At 41.0% G+C, this 21,914-nt stretch overlaps 1 protein-coding gene across 8 annotated transcripts in view; it reads right to left on the minus strand.

The window, feature by feature from the left end:
- r3hdm2 (R3H domain containing 2) overlaps positions 1 to 21,914 on the minus strand; it is a 294,373-nt gene that overhangs the window by 47,935 nt on the left and 224,524 nt on the right. For all 8 annotated transcript variants that reach the window (XM_073071109.1, XM_073071106.1, XM_073071107.1 and 5 more), the window contains one exon: positions 9,481 to 9,711. In XM_073071109.1, the coding sequence (XP_072927210.1) occupies positions 9,481 to 9,711 (231 nt within the window). The remainder of the gene's footprint in view (positions 1 to 9,480; positions 9,712 to 21,914) is intronic.

Below are 21,914 nucleotides of genomic sequence, written 5' to 3' on the forward strand. Positions count from 1 at the left end.
CTAGGTAATTTCTAAGGTAAGGACATGTTCGGCACAGCTTTGTGGAGCGAAGGGCTTGCATTGTGCTGTAGGTTTTCTATGTTTCTGTTTCTATTTCTGCTGTGGCCTTCAGGACTATGAAATGTTGATGTTGCTGCACATACCAGACTAAAGCCACTGCTATCCTTTAACAGTAACAAGAAATACAATAGTACAATAAATGTGAATGATGAAAAAGTCCACAGTGGATCGGTTACCTTTTGAAAGAACTCAAGATTTTCACTCTCTATAACTTCAATGAATTGGTCTATTTCCAGACCACATATGCAGCTTGCTTTTCTTTCTTTTCAACCCCAAAGTTTTCTGAAGCCCTTAGCTATGGCTCAAACCTCATCATAGTTTCAAATTTGCACTTCCAGAAGCGTCTGGTCCTTTGTTTTACAGCAGTATAATGGAATAGACCATTTAGTTTACTTCAAATACTGTATACATACAACATGGCTAAAAAAAAATTGTGACATTCACCCTGCACTATATGTTGTGAAATGCTCAATGATTGCCTCATTTTCAATGATGATCACATGTTGCTGTGGATAGGTTCTGGAACTGATTATTACGATATACACAGAAATACAGTGCCTACAAAAAGTATTCAACTCCCCCCTTGGAAGTTTTCATGTTTTATTGTTTTACAACATTGAATCACAGTGGACTTAATTAGGTTTTTTGACACTGATCAACAGAAGATTTTTTCGTGTCAAAGTGAAAACAGATCTCTACAAAGTTATCTAAATTAATTACGAATATAAAACACAAAATAATTGATTGCATTAGGGTTCACCACCTTTAACAGGACACGCCAAATCATCACTGGTGCAACCAATTGATTTCAGAAGTCACACAATTAGTTAAATATAGATCACCTGTGTGGAGTTAAGATGTTTCAATTGAATGTAGCAAATGCTACACTATGAAAACAAAAGAACTCCATGAAAAAATTATTGAAAAGCACAAGTCAGGAGATGGATACAAGAAAATTTCTGAGTCACTGAGTATCCCTTGAGTACAGTTAAGTCAATCATCAAGAAATGGAAAGAATATGGCACAGCTGTAAATCTGTCTAGAGCAGGTCACCCTCAAAAACTGAGTGACCATACAAGAAGGGGACTAATGAGGGAGGCCACCAAAAGATCTATGACAACTATGGAGGAGTGACAAGCTTCAGTGGCTGAGGTGGGAAAGACTCTGAATACAACTGTTGCCATGTGCTTCACCTGTCACTTTATGGGAGAGTGGCAAAGAGAAAGCCACTGCTGAAAAAAATGTCCGAAATATCAGCTGGAGTTAGCCAGAAGGTATGTGGGAGACTCTGAAGTCAGCTGGAAGAAGGTTCTATGGTCTGATGAAACCAAAATTGAGCTTTTCGGCCATCAGACTAAATGCTATGTTTGGCATAAGCCAAACACCACACATCATCAAAAACATACCATCCCTACCATGAAGCATAGTAGTGGCTGCATCATGCTGTGGGGATGCTTCACTGCAGCAGGCCCTAGAAGGCTTGTGAAGGTAGAGGGTAAAATGAATGCAGCAAAATACAGGGAAATCCTGGAGGAAAACCTGATGCAGTCTGCAAGTGAACTGTGAATTGGGAGAAGATTTGTTTTCCAGCAAGACAATGACCCCAAGCATAAAGCCAAAGCTACACAGGAATGGCTTAAAAACAACAAAGTTAATGTCCTGGAGTGGCCAAATCAGAGTCCAGACCTTAATCTAAATGAGAATTTGTGGCTGGACTTGAAAAGTGCTGTTCACTCACGAACCCCATGAAACCTGACAGAGCTTGAGCAGTTTTTTGTAAAGAAGAATGGGGAAAAATTGCAGTATCCAGATGTGCAAAGCTGATAGAGACCTATCCACACAGACTCAAGGCTGTAATTGCTGCCAAAGTTGTATCTACTAAGTACTGACTTGAAGGGGATAAGTAACTATGCAAGCACAAAATAATTGATTATTAATTGTAACATTTTAGACCAATTTATAGAAACTTGTTTTCACTTTGACACGAGTCTTTTCTGTTGATGAGTGTCAAAAAAGCCAAATTAAATCTACTGTGATTCAATGTTGTAAAACAATAAATCAGGAAAAACTTCGGGGGGGGGGGGGGGAAATATTTTTCCCATTCTTCTACTCATCAATTGACCTTATTCATCACTTGCCAAAAATACCACTCAACATTCACAATTTGATTTAGGACCCAAGTTCCCAGGCTTCCCAGACTAATAGCTTTATCAAGAATCTGAATGAAGCAATAAAAAGCTTGCTCTTTCTAAAAAGACTCTGTATTTTTGATTGTTAATTTACCAAATCATAGATGCAAGTAAGTCTGGGATTATAAAATTGATCTGATAAAACTAATGGTCACTCAGCTGATTTTATGTGGAAAGCAAAAATGGTACTGGATCCTTAACTTGCAAATGGGAATCCCTATCCCTAAATCAAATGGGAACTGACATGAGAAAAGCAGGGTTAGAGAGCTTGTTGACATCAAGTGCAAAATCAAGTGAAGTAGCAGTTTCTTAAATGACTGCCAGTCACAATAAAGGGGACACTACAGATGCAATTTTAAAGAGTGCAATATTAATTGTACATAATGGCAAAACACCAGCATGCGAGGTAAAGATTAGAGTAAATGTAAGATTGTCAAATATATGGAGGGAATTTATCAATTAAATTAATGTTACTAATCAAGGTCTGCATAAACTAGATTGCAAAATCTTAAGAAGGTGGAGGTGGCAACTCCACCTTCATAACAGTGAACATCTGGTAAGCATCCAGGTGGAGACATATTTCCTCTGTTAAGCAGTCATGGGTGCAGAAATTAGCCTGATCTGATCAACCAGTGCTGCCTCACATCCATGTAATAACAGCTGGCAGCTTGGAATACTGTTGCTATATAATGAAGCCACTGCTGCTGATTTGAGACTTTATGCCCACAGGGATAAATGTATGATGCTCTACGTGCAAGAGATCCTGACACAACAATCTGAGAAACTGTGGCTGAGAAGAAACTGGCACAACAAAGGCTTCACCTTTATAGGAGTGACAATCCTTCAAACGGTGAACAGCACAACTCTACAGCAGCTCGTCTTGAAGCTGGGGTAGTAAGAGAAGCGCCTTTTGGCACATCTGGATTCATGTGGAGCAATCTAACACACAGATCCCAGTTTGAAATTAGACAACAATTCAGGCCGTAACACCCAAGGTGCAATAACACCTATAGTTTTGGTCCTCAAGCACTTTCCACTCTGTTTATATTAAATCATATACATTGTATGATGTAATTTAAGTGCAAGAAACAACCAAAAATTAAGAATTTTACTGGCAAAAGAAACAGAAAGAGAACCAATAAAATGCTGTCAAGAGAATTTTAAAAAAATCTGGAATGAATAACTATCGTGCATCAGTGGCCCGTGTAAGAACTCCAGCACTGCACTCAGGACTTCAGTTGCCCTACTTTTTTAGAGGTAGTACTAGCAATTAGATGGGAAACATGCCCTAAGATAGAGTTTGAGAAAATGTTTCATGTTATTTATTTTTTTTGGCATTAAAACAGATTTGTAGTCACACTGAGAATTTAACTGAAAAAGGGAAAGAGCTGTTGGGTTCCCGTGTGATGCCACGCTGAAACTGACAGTGCTGGTTTCAATGGGATACTTTCTCTTGATGCTTTGGAAATCCTTACAATTGCCAGCATGTAGACCCTCAGGTGCAATGTTGCAGCCAAGTGACACACCACAGTACAAGCAACATTCTTCAGAGTGCATTGCTACAGAATGAATGCATGCTCCCAAGGGTGAGAACAACCAGACTGGTGCAGAACAGTGACCACAGGAGGAATGCTCTACACAGTTCCTTTGGACAATCACTGCTCCTGGCAGGATATTTCAGGGAGGTCTCTGAAAGGGTCATGAGTGCAGTCACTGTACAATACCTGTACATGGGGAAGCTTGCAATGTAGACATGTCTGTGCCACACTGCCTGCTCTTGGGGACTGGAAGAAAAAAAATTGATAAAGTACCTGCTCCTAGTGTGTGGAGCTTGGGTGACCTCCCCAATAAAGCAGTGAACAGCAAATCATGAAGTGTGGCAGAGATCAGCTTCAGTGGCTTGGAATGGTCCTGAAGTTATGAAGCTAAGAGTCACTGTAAGCCTGGTTTCCACAGACAAAATAGCTAAAGTACACAGTGTGGCTGTACTTGAGTTGCAGAACACAAATCTCAGTGAGGATGAGAATGTAGCTTGAGTGTTGGCCCTTCAAACAAAACAATTTCAAGGGAAAGGGAGTTTTGTAAAACCTGGAGTTCTCAGAGTACATAAACATTTATCATTTTTCAAACCAGTGACAAATATTACGTGTAACTCAGCTGTTGAAGTCATTTGGTAGAGCTTTACAGCAGAAGCATTAGTGAGAACAAACGAAAAACTGCTGAAAAGGATGTAGACTTTCTGAAGGGCGATGAGGTGCCCTGAAGTGCTGGCAGAACTGGCTCACCACTTTTTCCAACAAAACCTATTGTTTTAAAGAGCTATGTTAATGACTTTCTAGCTCAAGAAGTTCAGCATTAAAGCACTAATGATTTTCATTAAAGTTTTCCTTCTGAATCATCTGTAACATCAAATCAAGCAGGCAAGTTTGCATAGTTTGACCTCCTCAAAAAAATTTCTTCTGGATGCCTGGAGATCACTGGCAAGGCCAGTTGTCTGTTAGAAGTTGGAAATAAGCTATCGCCTTGAACCTCTGCTGTCTGGGTGGTGGTATTCTCAAAGGGCTGCTGGGGGAGAACTCCAAGATTTCAACGGTGAAGATCTTTTATTTCAAAATAATGTGCAATGAGAAGTGAACCTGGGGCTGGTGTTTCATCTGCCTAACAGCCACATGGTTGATGTTGCAAGTAGAAATGGTGTCATTAAAATTCTCTTAAGAGCTTTCAACATACTCCTACTACCTGAAAGAATCAAGCTTATACCTCAAACTTCATGGCTGCTCCAAGAACAGAACAAGGTAACAAATGTGTGCTACTTTGCGTATCTTAAAGCTATATTAGTAATAATCATGTGCGATTCAGTAACTGGAGTCAATTTTCAAACTAAGGTTTGTTATTCCTCTTAGGTTAAGGAAAGATTTTTAAATATCTGCAAAGTTCACTGAACTTTCTGTCAGAGAACATCATGAACCAGTCATTGGCAAATATATTGTGATGGAATAGGGACACAGTTATTGTACAAGACTCAGCAGATATAATAGTCACCCAAAGAATGTTGAGGAAAAGTGCACAAGGGTTCTCGAGCAACAACAATACCGAGAAGCGCTGCTACCTAATCCATGGAACCCTTCAGCTATCTACATGAGCAAAAGAAAATCACTGCTGCTCTCAACTTTAATGGTTGGGTTCTGATGCAACAAAGTTGATCTAAAAAGTGGACTGTGTCTCACTTTCTGCAGTTGCTGCCTGTATTCCACAAGTATCTGCTTTTAATACACACGTCCAAGATCTAGAGTAAAATGTATTTGTGTCCTAGCAGGGGAATTCCTGTCATTCATCAGGCATTATCAGGATCCAGCCTCTTTATATCCTTTTTTTGCCTGCCAGGACACTGTATTTGCCCCTTGCCACTTTATGCACTTCTGCTCCAACACTAAAACTGGCATTGAGGCTATTGTACCTGCTGGAAGCCATTCGCTGCCTATGGTGCTACTTGGAACTTGGCAAAGATGATATTAGGATCCCATTCTTTGCTGCTATGCTTCAAACTTTAAAAAAAATTAAGCGTAAGGAACACTGAAGTTAACTGTCCTCATCACAACCCATCAGGTCAAATACCTAAGGTTACATTTGTCATACATGCTTATCTTTCTGATTCCACTCCCATCCCCCTAATACTCTCTTCAAGCTCAACTTGTCCATTGAACTCACCTGCCTCTCCACTGAATTTATTCTCAAGAAACTGTATCCATCTTTTCTCCCCCAAGGTACTTCCCCTCTCTTCAAAATCCCCTTAATCTTTTTGTCTATTTAAAATCTTGAGCCTCCATTTCCTCTCTGTCCCTGAACACATTGCAGCTTCTTGGATTCGCAGCCATCTTTCCCAGAACTTCACTGCTGGATTCTTCCCATTAGACTACCATCAATATTAATGCCATTAATCTTGTCATTGTGGCAAAATTAGCCACTTGAGCCTTCCCAATCCGAGCTACCTGCAGCTGTGTTCACAGGTGACTACCAGTCTCCCTCAATCCACTCTATATCCAGCTGGATAGGAACAAAGTTGCCTGATCCCATTCTTGTCTATTCAGACACAACCAAATAAGCCCTAAGCAAGGGATTCACTTCCCAAGCACACACTCTCACTTCTGCAGGCCCCAAAGAATATATTCCTGGCTTTCTATTTCTTAATAACTTGCTGCCACTCAGTAGCATTACCTAAACATGTACATTAAGGTCAACCCTCTTGCCATACCTACTTCAATATATTTCTAGGCAATCTCTATCCTCCATGGTCATCCAACACACTGCTCATCTTGACCTACCATGCACCAAATCCCACATTCACCCATCACACTCACACTTACTGACCTACTCAGTTATGAGCAATGCCCAATTTAAAATGTTATTTACAAAGCCACCCATGGCTTTTTCAATCCCTACCTCTACAACCTCCTCCATCCCTATAATTCTCAATGTGCTCCTCCAATTCCTATTCCTTGTCACCAATATTAATGGCTCCACCTGCAATGGCATCTACAGGTGCTAAATCCTAAAATTGTAGAATTCTCTTAAGTCCCTCACTTTGAAGATGTTCTTAAAATTTCTTTGTCCAGACTTTCAGTCATTTTCCCTTATGCGGCTCAGGATCACATTTTATTTAATAACCTTCCCTCAAGTTGCCTTTGAACTTTTTTTTTAATGATTATATTGAAGGTGCAGTATTAAATGGAAGCTGCTTAATGCTCTTCTCCACCTAATCTGCACAATGAAGAATTGCAGACTGCAAAATTATTAGTGAATACATTTTATTCAGTTGTGTGGCAATAAACCATTCAATGGGCTTGCTTAATGTCTTTGTCTTTATTTATTGTAAATTTCTGATACTGCTTCTACATAGACAGTGCTAGTAAGTTTGTCTCCCAGTTCAGTGGCACAGTAGGTGACTCCACAATTAACTGATAAGCTGTAGGGAATACAGTTGAGTTGCTGTACATATCTGGAAATAACTAACTGGATCACTGCCAAGGCTCTTTACTGCTTTGGTTGCAACAATCAATACTTTCAACGACAGCACATCCTTTGTGCTCGTTCAGTTGTTCCTGCTGCAGCCATCACATGCCCTGCAGGGCAGCATTTCAAGATGTCTGCCATCTGTCTGAACATAGATCAGTGGGCATTCATGGGCTGAATGTATCCTTCCCTCGTGACTAATTTTAAGTGGACTCCAAACTTATTGAAGCAGGCTTGACTGCAATTTGAAACTCCTATGAACAATGCGCTTCTAATATATAGTCATGAATAATCAGTCCCTAAAGCAGGAACAACTCACATGATCTTTTACAAACTACATTGCAGACAATTGTAATTTCATCTCTATCATGTGGAAGATGACAGTGCATTTTTAGGTGCTGAACTTCTGCAGGATCCAGATTATCCTTTCAAAGTGAAACTGTTTTCGTGTTCTGCTAGTCTCTATGTTAAGGCAGGCCCCAAAGTGAGCACTTGATGAAGGGCATACACCACATTGGGCATCTGGCCATAACTCGCTCAATGTAATGAGTTACTTCCGCTATACTGTGCACGTGTACTAGTGTCTGGCTGAAACAGAGATGTTGATGGTTGTTACTTGGTAAATTGTATGCCCCAATTTCAGTGTTGAATGAGTACATTAAGACAATTATTTGGTTAGATATACGCAATCATTGTAATTTAGTTATGGATTTGAATAGATTCATAAATATCAAAAAATATTTTTAAATAGACTACGTACCACAAGAATTGCATCCTCCTCCAATCTCCACAAACCCCATGCTTTCAAGCTTGCCCTGCTGAACAGAACTATAACAGTTTACTTCTAAGGAATGAGGTGTTTGTCATCTGAGGCTCTGCCCACCTGTTCCAGGTTGCACCATCCATATGCACAAATACAGTTTAAAGACAAGAGCATCAGAGATTGAGATTGAGTATTTACAAACATGTAAATTCTCTCTACAGTACATTCTTCAGCCTATCACACAGTATATAATGCAATTTGCATAACTTGCTCTCTCATTTTTCAGAGTGAGATGTTGTTACAATATACTGTAACTAATTATTTTTCTTCCTGTATGCAAAGGTCTTATATTTCCTTCAGACGGTTCTTAAAACCTATTTCTCTTGACCAAACTTTTGGTCATTTGCCTGTGTACCTTATATGGCTTGGAATCAAATTTGTGTTTAAAAGTACTCTATTAAGTTGCTTGGGATAGTTATCTTTAAAAGCATGATTAAAAAATACAAGATGCTGCTTTCAACATCAGATTGTCCTGCACAAATGGTTTTGAAAAAGCACTTCACATAGAAACCTTGCATGCAGCAGATACAGAAGACTTTCAACACAATCATCTTGGGTTGAATTAAAGCTCAGATGCAAGAGTTAAACCAAATGATCCAACCAGTCTCTACCAAGATAGTTAAGAAACTTAAAAAATCTTAAAGTCTAGTAGAAGTGGTAAGTATCATAAACTTACAATATTAAATACAACTCAATTTTTCCAACACAGAAGTTTTAAGATCTATTTTGACCCTGCAGAAAAGCAGGGAGAACCAGCTAAAATATACATACTGGAGAGTTTTCCTGCCTTGACCAATTTCAATATTAAATGGATACCTGCCTTCAGCTGATGAAGTATTCTTTAAATATGCAGATTTGGCTCCAATGTCAAGCAGCGTCTGAACTTTGATTTAAATTATAAACTTGACATGGAAAACCAGAAGCAATTTTCCTGTCAGGTCAAACTTGTAAAGAACCAGAAGAGCAGAATAACAGCAATATATGCTTTAACAGAAGCAATTGTCCATTTGGATCAGAATGAGCCTTGATAGAAAGGTTCAGTTGACTACTTGACCAGAGAAGTTATCAAAGATTGTTGAACCTGTTCTCAAACAATTACCCAAATGTGTTTTCCAGCAAGAGGTACTGGATAATTTTAGGAGTAGAATTTGGGCCCAATTTGCTCCTCGCCTCACCAGAGATAATTAAAGTACTATTATTGTTGCCAAGATCACAAAGTCAGAAATGAAAACTAGGACCTTTTTAGTATACCATGCAATATATTTACTTGCAGACTCACCTGAAAACCCTGACTGAGGGAAATGCAGATGATATTTGTATCATTGTATACAATACCAATGTGAACTAAATAATTGCTCTTACATTTCAAACACCAGAAAATGTGGAATAAAAAGATACCTGCTGGGGAGGCTGTATGTAACCCTGAGGCTGAAGCACCTGCTGAGGAGTGGGGTGTCCCGATGTTGAATACGGAGGAGCAGAGAGAGACTGCCCTGGTGAAGCTATGATGTAGCCAGGCTGTTGGGACATCACCGGTGTTTGAAATACAGCAGAGGTAGTCTCAGGAGCTTCGGCAGAACCCTGGCGACTGAGAGTCATCTGTCCAAATTGATTGCCAAGATCTTCAGGCTAATTGCATAGAAAAATTGAATTATCCAAAATTCGTCTTCAGAACTAGAATAATAGGTCTGATTGCATACTTTCAGACAATAGGAATCTATTGCTTTATTTGACCCACTTCATTTTCACAAAGTATAAGCAACATTAGAACATTGGTTATTGATACGATAAAAAATTATAGAAACATAGAATTATGCTACAAATAATATGATATTCTGCTGCTCCTACATATTCAGTTTAAACAAAAATTAACAAGTTTGTGAATTTAATCCTGGAGATACTGAAAGGGAAGGTACATTCTACAGAATTTCACTGTATAAGGAGGCCATTCAGCCTACCACACCTGTGCTGATCTGTCAAACGAGAGGCTATCCACTAAATCTTGTCCTCCCAACACACCCTTTTCTTCTTTTTCAATGTTATCCACTTCTGTTTTAGAAGATACTTGAAAAATAAGTAGGCTAACTTCTTCCCTTGTTCTCTTGATAACAATCTTATACTTATGTTCACTGATTACCTATACAATGTCCAACAAAAATATTTTTCTCAATTTTCCATAACTTTAAACTTCCATGTCTCCTGACAATTGTCCCAACTCACTCTGGTCTTTCCTAGCAGCTTAAAATCTTGGTATCAGCCTAGTAAACCTCATCTGCGATTTCTTCAAGATCTCAACATTTGCTCGAGGATCACTAAAATTTGACAATCACCTGGAATTCAGAAATGGTTTTGCCACAATCTTTTGCCATAAACTTAACAGCAACACCAAACAACTGTCTAAAGTAAAAAGCTTTTTAAAAACAAAAATTATAGATTCCTCAACAGTTTACAATGCTACACGTAGGAACTGCAGTTCTCCCCTGCACTATAAAGCGGAGTTTGAAAACTCGGAAGCTGTTGCTTGCTGATTCTGCTCCAGATTTAAAAAGTGAGTGGGACCTGTCCAGTCTTCTCCAGGACTTGAGATAACTTTGGTTTTTAGGCATTTGGCAAGGGCCAGTAAAAAGTAATTTGTTTTAAGCAGAGTGGCCATTGTTGGAGTGGAATAGAATTAGAGTGGGGAGCTGAGGCTTTGGCTCAGGAGGATTTGACGAGGAGAGACAGAGGATGGGTTGTGGTTTTTGTCAAGTTTTTCTTTACTTCTTTATTAGTGCCTAACTAGAGCAGTGAGAATGGATCCCAGGTCGGTGGTGTGCTCTTCACGCAAGATGTGGAAGATCTGATTGCTATGACTGCGAGAACTGCATCTGGGTAGATGCACTTACGAAGATAATGTAGGTACAGGCGGCGCTGAGTAATCAGGGTGTCTGCAGAAGGACTGAGATGGGGGAATGGACAAAGAAGTGGCATATGGGATACAGTGTAGGGAAGTGCATGGTCAAGGAATAAAGACATGGACTATTTTTTTAAATGGGGAGAATTTAAAAAAAAATCAAAGGTACAGAGGGACTTGGGAGTCCTCATGAAGGTTTCCCTAAAGGTTAACTTGCAGGTTGAGTCGGTGGTAAGGAAGGCAAATGCAATGTTAGCATTCATTTTGCAAGGATGAGAAGACACAAGCCAGGATGTAATGCAGAGGATTTATAAGGCATTGGTCAAACTGCACTTGGGAGTATTGAGAGCAGTTTTGGACTCCTTATCAAAGCAAAAATGTGCTGGCATTGGAGATGGTTCAGAAAAGATTCACAAGAATGATCCCTGGCATGAAAAGGCTAACAAATGAGGAGCAACTGATGGCTCTGGGCCTGTACTTATCGGAGTATAGAATGGGGTGGGGGGGGGGGGGAATCTTATTGAAACCTACTGAATATTGAAAGGTACAGAGCAGATATTGAGATGTTTTCTATAGTGGGGGAGTCTAGGACCAGAGGGTACAGCCTCAGAATTGAGGGATGTCCATTTAGAACAGAGATGAGGAATTTCTTTAACCAGAAGTTGATGCATCTGTAGAATTCGTTGCCATAAACAGTTGTGCAGGCCAAGTCATTGGATATATTTAAGGCGGAGGTCGATAGGTTCTTGATAAATCAGGGCATCAAATTTTACAGGGAGAAGGCAGGAAAATGGAGTTGAGAGAGATAATAAACCAGCCATGATGGAATGGTGGAGGAGACTCGATTGACCAAATGGCCTAATTCTGCTTCTATGTCTGATGTGTGTAGCTCCAGTTAGGGAACTGGAGCTGGATGACTTTTGCTCACTTGTGAGTAAGAGGAGATGATAGATAAGAGCTGTAGGGAGGAAGTCACACGCAAGTTGCGGGAGGCAGGTAGCTGGGTGACTGTCACGAGGATAGGGAATAGACAGATAGTACACAGTGTCCCTGTGGCCATTCCCCTCAATAAGTGTACCACTTTGGATACTGTTGGGAGGAACAACTACCAGCGGACAGCCACAGCAATGAGGTCTCTGGCACAGAGTCTGTCTCTGTGGCTCAGTAGGGTAGTGGGAGAAGAGGAGAGTTGTAGTACTGGGGGAAATCAACAGTCAAGGGAACAGACTGGAGATTCTCTGGATGTGAAACAAACTCCCAGATGGTATGTTGCCTTCCCCACCCCTCAGGGTCAGGGTTAGGGATGACTCAAATTGGTTCCTCAGCATTCAAATTGGGTGAGCAGCCAGAAGTCGAGAGAATATAGGGAGCTAGGTAGGAAGCTGAAAAGCAGGACCTTGAGGATAGCAAGCTCTGGATTGCTGCTTGTGCCATGAGCCAGTAAAGACAAAAATAGGATGATTTGGCAGATGAATGTATGGCAGAAGAATAGGTGCAGGGGGCAGGGTTTTAGATTTGTGGATCATTGAAATCTTTTCTGGGGAAAGTGTGACCTGTGCAAAAGGGATGGGTTATACCTGATCTTGAGGGGGACCAATATCCTTGTGGGCAGGTTTGCTCGAGCTGTTGGGAAGGGTTTAAACTAGTTTGCCAAGGAATGGGAGCCAGAGTGGTAGGTCAAAGAATGGGGCAGTTAGTACTCAGGTAGATGAGACGTGTAGAAACTGTGGGGCAGATAGGCAGTGGAAAGGGCATAATTGCAGTTAGTTGGATAGGTTGAAGTATGTCTGTCTTAATGCAAGAAGTATCAGGAACAATTATGATGAACTTGGAGCATGAGTCACAGTACATGGAACCACAGTGATGTGGCTATTACAGAGACTTGGCTGCCACAAGGACAGGAATTGCTGCTGGATGTTCCCAGGTTTAGATGTTTCAAATGGTGCAGGGAGAGTATCACAGCTGCAAAAAGGAAGAATGACAGAGAAGAATCATTTACTGAGTCAGTGTGGGTGGAAGTCAGAAACCGGAAGGGAGCTATCACTCTGTTGGGAGCATTTTTTAGACCTCCTGCCAATAGCAACAGAGACATTACAGAGCAGATCGTGAGGCAGATTTTGGAAAGGTGCAAAAATAAAAAAATTGCTATTTCCCTGATATTGATTGACACCTCCTTACTGCAAAAGGTCAGATGGGATAGAATTTGTAGGTATATGCAGCAGGGAGTCCTGACATAATATACAGACGTACCAACTAGAGGAGAGACCATACTGAATTTGGTACGAGACAATGAAACTGGTCAGGTGTCATCTCTCTGTAGGGTGAGCATTTTAAGGACAGTTGTAGTGTATTTAATACCAGTAATATTTGAGTAATATTGTAAATATATTGTGTAAGCATTCTTTGTTTACAGAATTCATTACTGGTTATATACAAGTATGTGAATGGTACAGTATACATCATTGTGCCACCACATCATATGTGAGCATCACACTAAAGAAAAACACACTTCCCAGCTCCCATGCTTTTCTTTCATTTAGTTTCTGGAGTTACAAATCAACAGTGGTTACAAGGTAGTTTTAAAATGAAACACAGACGACTATCTACTTGTAAATGCAGCACATTTTTTTTCCTTTGGAAGGGGAAGAGGAAGACTTGAATTTTTAAAAAGGCAGAAAATGGACAAAATTCACAGGTTCATAAACAGTGATTACCGGGTGATAATAATAAAAATAATTTTAAAAAAGCAGAGGTGGTTGGCACTATCAATAGACACTTTGAATTCCACAACAGATAACTGGATAATGTATACTGAACAAATTGAGCAGTATTCTGAAGAAATGGCATAGTCAACGAAAAGAGAGTGCTAGTGTTACTGAGCGTAATAGGTGGAAAAACATACAGTTTGTTTAGACATTTAACTGCTCTAAACAAACCAGCTGAAATGATTTTGCAGATATTGTGAATGTAATGCAGGAGCATTTAGAACCAAAACGATTGTTGATTACACAACGCTTTAGGTTTCATAAGTGAAATGAAAGGGTAGGGGAGTCCATTTCAGCTTACATGGCTGAACAGAAGAAATTGTTTGAGCATTGTCAGTTCAGTGATGGACTTGATGCTGAGAGATTGTATAGTTTGTGGAATCTTACAAGAAAACATTCAAAAATGGTTTCTAACTGAAGCACAACTCACATTTAAAAGCAGTTGAAATGGCTGTATCAATGGAAACGGCAGGCAGGGATGCACTTGAGACAGGAATGAATGTGAGTGTGAACAAAATTGTACTGTTTAAACATAAACCTGTCTGGCCGAACAAATTGCGTCACCACTGTTGCAGAGACTCACATACACCAGACAAATGCAGGATTAAAGGCAAAACTTGCAGAAAATGCAACAAAGTAGGACACATACAAAGAGCATGTTGGACAGACAAAAACAAATGGACTGCACAGGGAAGAGAAAAAGATAAAGTCAATTTGCAGTTTCAAAAAGAGCACTAATCTGCATGCTGTTGATGAAAAATCTGAGAGTGACAAGACTGGGTAGACTTGAGATTCACTATGTGAAAACTAACAAGACACAAGTAATATGGCTTACACCAGAAGTGAACGACAAATTCATTAAAATGGAATTGGATATTGGCTCAGCTGATTTAGTCATTACACCAAATGAGTTTGAATGGCTTTGCCACAATACTGAACTGAAGCCTACAGATTTCCAACTAAAAACTATACCAGAGAAAAGACAACTCCTGTGGGAATGACATTTGTAACAGTGAAATACAACAACTAACAAGCCACATTCGCTTGCATGTGGTAAAAACAGGAGTGCCAGCATTGTGTGGCCATGATTGGCTGAGATTTAGATAGATCCAACCACAATTTGCATGACACATCCCCTGCAATAGAGTCAACCAACAGTGGATCATGCCACAGCAGTTTTCAAGGATGGCACTTGAAAACTCAAACATATCAAGGGTAAAATAGTGTTAAATATGAATGTCATGCCAAGTTTTGCAAAGCCCATCCAGCTCCTTATACCATCCGTGATAAAGTAGCCAGTGAGCTAGATCGCATGGAGGCTGAAGGAATTCCTTCCAAAGTTGAGTGAAGCTCATAGGCAATGCCAGTGATCCCAGTAGCCAAGAAGGATGGTTCTGTCAGGATCTGTGGTGATTTTACGGTCACCATCAACCCAGTACTAAAAGTAGATCAATCCCTCTGCCCAAGATAGAGGGTACCTTTGCAAAGCTTTTCTAGAGAGAAACACTTCAGCAAAGTGTACTTGGCTGAGGCCTACCTACAGATCAAGATGGAAGAAGAGTTCAAAGTGTGCTTCATCATCGACACTCAGAAAGGGTTTTATTGCTATAAAATATGCTTATTTTTGGAATACCATCTCAACTGCACTCTGGCAGAAAGTTATAGAACAGGTGCTGCAAGACTGCCCAGGCACTCAGTGTTACCTGGATGACAAGGAACATCTCCAAAATCTCATGAAAGTGTCAAAAAGATTAGAGGATTATCGGCTAAGAGCATGACGCAACAAGTGTGAATTCTTTAAACCAAGCATCATTTACTGTAGTCATACCATTGACATACAGGACTTCCACAACAGTGCTGAGAAAATTCAAGCAGTGGTGGATGCTGCAAGGCCAAAGGACGTGCCACAGGTGCGGTCTGTTTTAGGATGTGTCAATTACTATAACAGGTTCTTGCCAAGCCTGGCTAATACGCTTCACGTCTTGAACTCATTATTACAGATCGAGAGGAAATGACAATGAACAAAGCAGTGTGAGGTGACTTTCCGAAAGGCAAATAAAACGGCAAAGTTGGACACTGTACTCACACATTATGATCCAAGTCATCAAGTGAAGCTTGCCTGTGACGCCTTGCCTTATGGTATAATACAGCCATGTCACATTTTATGAGTGATGGCAGTTAACGACCACAACCAAAGGAGTTGAATGACTTCAGACCTGTTGCCTTGATGTCGCACGTGATGAAGACCATGGAGCGGCTGATAATACAGAATCTGAGGCCACAAACCAGGCACGCCCAGGATCCTCTTCAGTTTGCGTATAAGGAGAAGGTGGGAGTGGAGGATGCTATCACGTATTTGCTGCACAAATCACTCTCTCACCTAGATGGGGTCAGTTGTGCTGTGAGGATTACATTCCTTGACTTCTCTAGTGCCTTTAACACCATCCAGCCCAAGATCTTAAGGCACAAACTAACGGAGATGGGAGTAGACTCTCACATGGTGGATTGGATAGTGGACTACTTGACAGATAGACCTCAGTATGTGCGGTTGGGAGACTGTAGGTCTGACACGGTGGTCAGCAGCACAGGAGCGCCGCAGGGAACCGTACTCTCTCCGGTCCTGTTCACCCTGTACACATCAGACTTCCAATATAACTCGGAGTCCTGCCATGTGCAGAAGTTCGCTGATGACACGGCCATAGTGGGGTGTGTCAGGAATGGACAGGAGGAGGAGTATAGGAAACTGATACAGGACTTTGTGATATGGTGCAACTCAAACTACCTGCGTCTCAATATCACCAAGACCAAGGAGATGGTGGTGGACTTTAGGAGATCTAGGCCTCATATGGAGCCAGTGATCATTAATGGAGAATGTGTGGAGCAGGTTAAGACCTACAAGTATCTGGGACAGTTAGACGAGAAGCTAGACTGGACTGCCAACACAGATGCCTTGTGCAGGAAGGCACAGAGGCGACTGTACTTCCTTAGAAGGTTGGCGTCATTCAATGTCTGTAGTGAGATGCTGAAGATGTTCTATAGGTCAGTTGTGGAGAGCGCCCTCTTCTTTGTAGTGGCGTGTTGGGGAGGAAGCATTAAGAAGAGGGACGCCTCACGTCTTAATAAGCTGGTAAGGAAGGCGGGCTCTGTCATGGGCAAAGTACTGGAGAGTTTAACATCGGTAGCTGAGCGAAGGGCGCTGAGTAGGCTACGGTCAATTATGGAAAACTCTGAACATCCTCTACATAGCACCATCCAGAGACAGAGAAGCAGTTTCAGCGACAGGTTACTATCGATGCAATGCTCCTCAGACAGGATGAAGAGGTCAATACTCCCCAATGCCATTAGGCTTTACAATTCAACCGCCAGGACTTAAGAACTTTTTAAAAGCTGTTATTAATGCTTTTTGAGATAGTGATTTAGATGCATATCATATTTTTTTACTGAGTTAAGTATTGTATGTAATTAGTTTTGCTACAACAAGTGTATGGGACATTGGAAAAAAGTTGAATTTCCCCATGGGGATGAATAAAGTATCTATCTATCTATCTAGCTTTTGCATTACGTTCCTTGCCACTGCAGAGAAAAATTACGCACAGATTGACAGAGAGGCCTTGAAACTGGTTTGCGGCGTAAAACGTACTTTTATGGGAGAGAGTTTATCCTCATTTCTGATCATCAACCACTGGTGTCCATTTTCAATCCACAGAAGGGTGCTCCACTAACAACAGCACGAATACAGCGATGGCTCTGATTCTTGGAGGACACAATTTTAAGATTGAATTCAAGATGACAACCAATCATGGAAATGCTGACGGATTGTCCCATTTACCCTTGTTAAAGGAAATACTGAAAAATTTACAAAAGAGGCACTCCTCGATGCAAATCAAAAGTTACAGCAGAGATGATCCAAAGGGAAACCAGAAAAGACCCCACAGATCTACAGTGGCATGCAAATGTTTGGGCACCCCGTCAAAATTTCTGTTACTGTGAATAGCTAAGCAAGTAAAAGATGACCTGATTTCCAAAAGGCATAAAGTTAAAGATGACACATTTCTTTACTATTTTAAGCAAGATTAATTTTTTGTTTCCATCTTTTACAGTTTCAAAATAACAAAAAAGGAAAAGGGCCCAAAGCAAAAGTTTAGGCACCCTGCATGGTCAGTACTTAGTAACACCCCCTTTGGCAAGTATCACAGCTTGTAAATGCTTTCTGTAGCCAGCTAAGTCTTTCAATTCTTGTTTGGAGGATTTTTGCCCAGTCTTCCTTGCAAAAGGCTTCTAGTTCTGTGAGATTCTTGGGCCACCTTGCATGCACTGCTCTTTTGAGGTCTATCCACAGATTTTTGATGATGTTTAGGTCAGGGGACTGTGATGGCCATGGCAAAACCTTCAACTTGCACCTCTTGAGGTAGCCCATTGTGGATTTTGAGATGTACTTAGGATCATTATAGAAGCCATCCTCTTTTCATCTTCAGCTTTCTTACAGACAGTGTGATGTTTGCTTCCAGAATTTTCTGGTATTTAATTGAATTCATTCTTTCCTCTACCAGTGAAATGTTCCTGGTGCTACTGGCTGCAACACAAGCCCAAAGCATGATCAATCCACCCCCGTGCTTAACAGTTGGAGAGGTGTTCTTTTCTTGAAATTCTGCGGCCAAAAAAGTTATATTTTAACTTCATCAGTCCACAGGACTTGTTTCCAAAATGCATCAGGTTTGTTCAGATGTTCCTTTGCAAACTTCTGACGCTGAATTTTGTGGTGAGGATGCAGGAAAGGTTTTCTTCTGATGACTCTTCCATGAAGGTCATATCTGTGCAGGTGTCGCTGTACAGTAGAACAATGCACCACCTCTCCAGAGTCTGCTAAATCTTCATGAAGGTCTTTTGCAGTCAAACAGGGGTTTTGATTTGCCTTTCTAGCAATCCTACGAGCAGTTCTCTCAGAAAGTTTTCTTGGCCTTCCAGACCTCAACTTGACCTCCACCGTTCCTGTTAACTGCCATTTCTTAATTACATTACGAACTGAGGAAACAGCTACCTGAAGACGCTTTGCTATCTTCTTATAGCCCTCTTCTGCTTTTCGGGCATCATTTATTTTCATTTTCAGATTGCTAGGCAGCTGCTTAGAGGAGCCCATGGCTGCTGATTGTTGGGACAAGGTTTGAGGAGTCAGGGTATTTATAAATCTTTTAAATTTGCATCACTTGGCCTTTTCTAACAATGACTGTGAACAAGCCACAGCCCTAACAAGCTAATTAAGGTCTGAGACCTTGGTAAAAGTTATCTGAGAGCTTAAATCTCTTGGGGTGCCCAAACTTTTGCATGGTGCTCTTTTCCTTTTTTTCACTCTAAAAATGTACAAAACAAAAATAATGCACTAATCTTGCTTAAAATGTTGAAAAGAATGTTTCATCTTTAACTTTATGACTCTTGGAGTCAGTTCATCTTCTACTCACTTAACTATTCACAGTATCAGAAATTTTGACCAGGGGTGCCCAAACTTTTGCATGCCACTGTATATGGCAACTCAAAATGGTGAGAACGTGCAGCAGAAATTCCAGTTCCCACATTTTTACCAATGTCAGTAGGAACTTGCCCTTGAATAGTTGCCTTAAGTGGGAATTGAGAGTTGTTCTACCATCCAAACTCAGAGCTAAAGTGTTTGAGGAGTTACAGGCCAGTCATCTAGGTGTGGTCAAAATGAAAGCAGTGGCTCGAAGCTTTGTCTGGTGACTTGAGATAAATCAGCAGATTGAGCAGCTTGCCATGCACTGTTTGGGATGCCAACACATCCAGAAGAAAGGTGTCCTGAGTTTTCAGAACTGTTTCCTGCAGTCCCAGAGTCAACTCTTACAGCCACCACAGAGGAGGCCCCAAAGCCTGAGACCATTTCACAGCCACAAGGGACATTGGCCAAACAGAGTGACTTCCAACCCCCCCTCCCCTTCCATCAGGAAGGGCCTTAACCTACAAGGGTAAGAAATCCTTCACAGTGATTAAATCTTTAGGGCTGAATCAGTGGGATGCATGCATCTTCCAAAGCCATGCCACAGAAGTAGCATTAATGTACCAGTATATTGGTTTAAATTTTGCTTCAGATGACAATGCCACTAACCCTCCTGGAAAAATCCAGTTGTTGTGATCGATGTGCAAACCAGAGACATAGATAGGATATAGAAGGATGTTCTGCCAAAGAAATATGACCAGCTGGGATCCAAATTAAAAAGCAGAACCAGAATCTGAATCAGGTGTAATATCACTAGACTATGTCGTGAAATTTGTTGTTTTTCAGCAGCAGTACATTGCAATACATAATAACTATTAATTACAACAATAAGTATATATAAAATAATTAAGTAGTGCAAAAAGAGAGGGAAAAATACTGAGATAGTGTTCATGGGTTGTGTCCATTCAGAAATCTGATAGCAAATGGGAAGAAGCTGTTCCTATAACATTGAGTGCTTGGTCTTCAGGCTTCTGTACCACCTCCTTGATAGCAGCAATGAGAAGAGGGCATGTCCTGGGTGATGGGAGTCCTTAATGATGGATGTCACCTTTTTGAGGCATTGCCTTTAGGTGTCCTGGATATTGAGGAGGCTAGTGCCCATGATGGAACTGGCTGGGTTTACAACTTTCTGCAGCTTTTTCTGATTCTGTGCAGTGGCCTCTTCATGTCAAACAGCAATGCAACCAGTTAAAATGGTCTCCACAGTCACCAAGGAGGAGTTATTATTTCCGATTTACACAGATTGTGGTCTCCCTGTGAGGAAGTCAAGGATCTATTTGCAGAGGAAGATACAGAAACCCAGGTTTTGGAGCTTGTTGATTAGTACTGAGGGAATGATGATGCTGAACAGAGCTGCAGTCAAAAAACTGTGGCCTGATGTAGGTAATAACATTGTCCAAGGCTGAGCCGAGAGCCAGTGAGACTGTATCTAGAAAAGGTAAAAGTCCTTGGATTAGGACCCAAGCCTCTTGAACATTGGCAAGAGGGAACAGTTAGAACTGAATGTGTGGTTGAAAGTCTGATATGAGGGAGTGGATTTCTATTCATAGGGCAGTGGCACCAACACTGGGGAATAGAAGCAGTTCTGTTGTGATCTGCTTCTCTTGAATTGAGCTGGGACCAGTTTCCTGGCTAATAGAATAACTGGAACTATGAACAAGGTTTTAAACTAAATGAAGTGTAGCCTTTTTAAAATTCATTTTTGGATGCACTCGTTGCTAACAATTTATTGGTCTATCTTTAAATGGCCTTGAGAAGACAGCGGTGCCACCACCTTGAATGGCTGCAATTCTTCAAGTGAAGGTGCTCTCACGGTACTATTCAGGAGGGAGTTCCAGGATTTAGACCCAAGGACAGTGAAACAGTGGCCACATACCTCCAAGTCATGAGTATGTGCAGCTTAGAGGGAAACCTGCGGATGGGGTGGTGATCCCACGCAACTGCTGCCGTCATCTTTCTTGCTGCTACAGGTTCTGGGTTTGGAACAAGCTGCCACAGTAGCCTGGTGAAAAGACTGCAGTCTACTTTGTAGATGGTTCACGCTTGCAGATACTGTGCACTGGTGACAGAGGGAGTGAACGTTTAGGGTGGTGGGTCATAAGCCAATCTAGCAGGTTGCCTTGCTCTGGATGGTGTTACGCTTCAAGTTGCAAATGCAGCACTCATTCCAGAGCCAAATGATCCCAGCAAAACATAAACTGGGCATGTTATTGTTAAGTGTTACTTGATAGCACTATTGATGACAGCTTCCATCATTCTCTTGATGACTAAGAGTGCACTAATTTGGTGTCAATGAGCCACATTGGATTTCTGTTGCTTTATATGAACGGAACGTATCTGGGCAATTTCTCACATTGTCAGGTAGATGCCTGAGCTATAACTACATTGGAACAACTTGTCTAGAGGTACAGATAATTCTGGAGCTCAGGTTTCCAGTCCTACAGCTGGGATGCTGTCTGGTCCTGTAGCCTTTACTGTATCCAGTGCTTTTAGCTGGTTCTTGATATCGATGGAATTAATTGAATTAATTGGAGTCTGTTTTTGTAACAGTGGGGATCTCAGGAGGGTGCAGAGATAGACCATTATTCAGTAATTCTGGTTGAATGTGGCTTTTGGTTAAACATGTCAAGTGCTTCAACCTTGTCTCCAGTGCCAAAATGCTGGGCCT

The sequence above is a fragment of the Hemitrygon akajei genome, chromosome 18, assembly GCF_048418815.1.
Source record: "Hemitrygon akajei chromosome 18, sHemAka1.3, whole genome shotgun sequence".
Classification (NCBI taxonomy): domain Eukaryota; kingdom Metazoa; phylum Chordata; class Chondrichthyes; order Myliobatiformes; family Dasyatidae; genus Hemitrygon; species Hemitrygon akajei.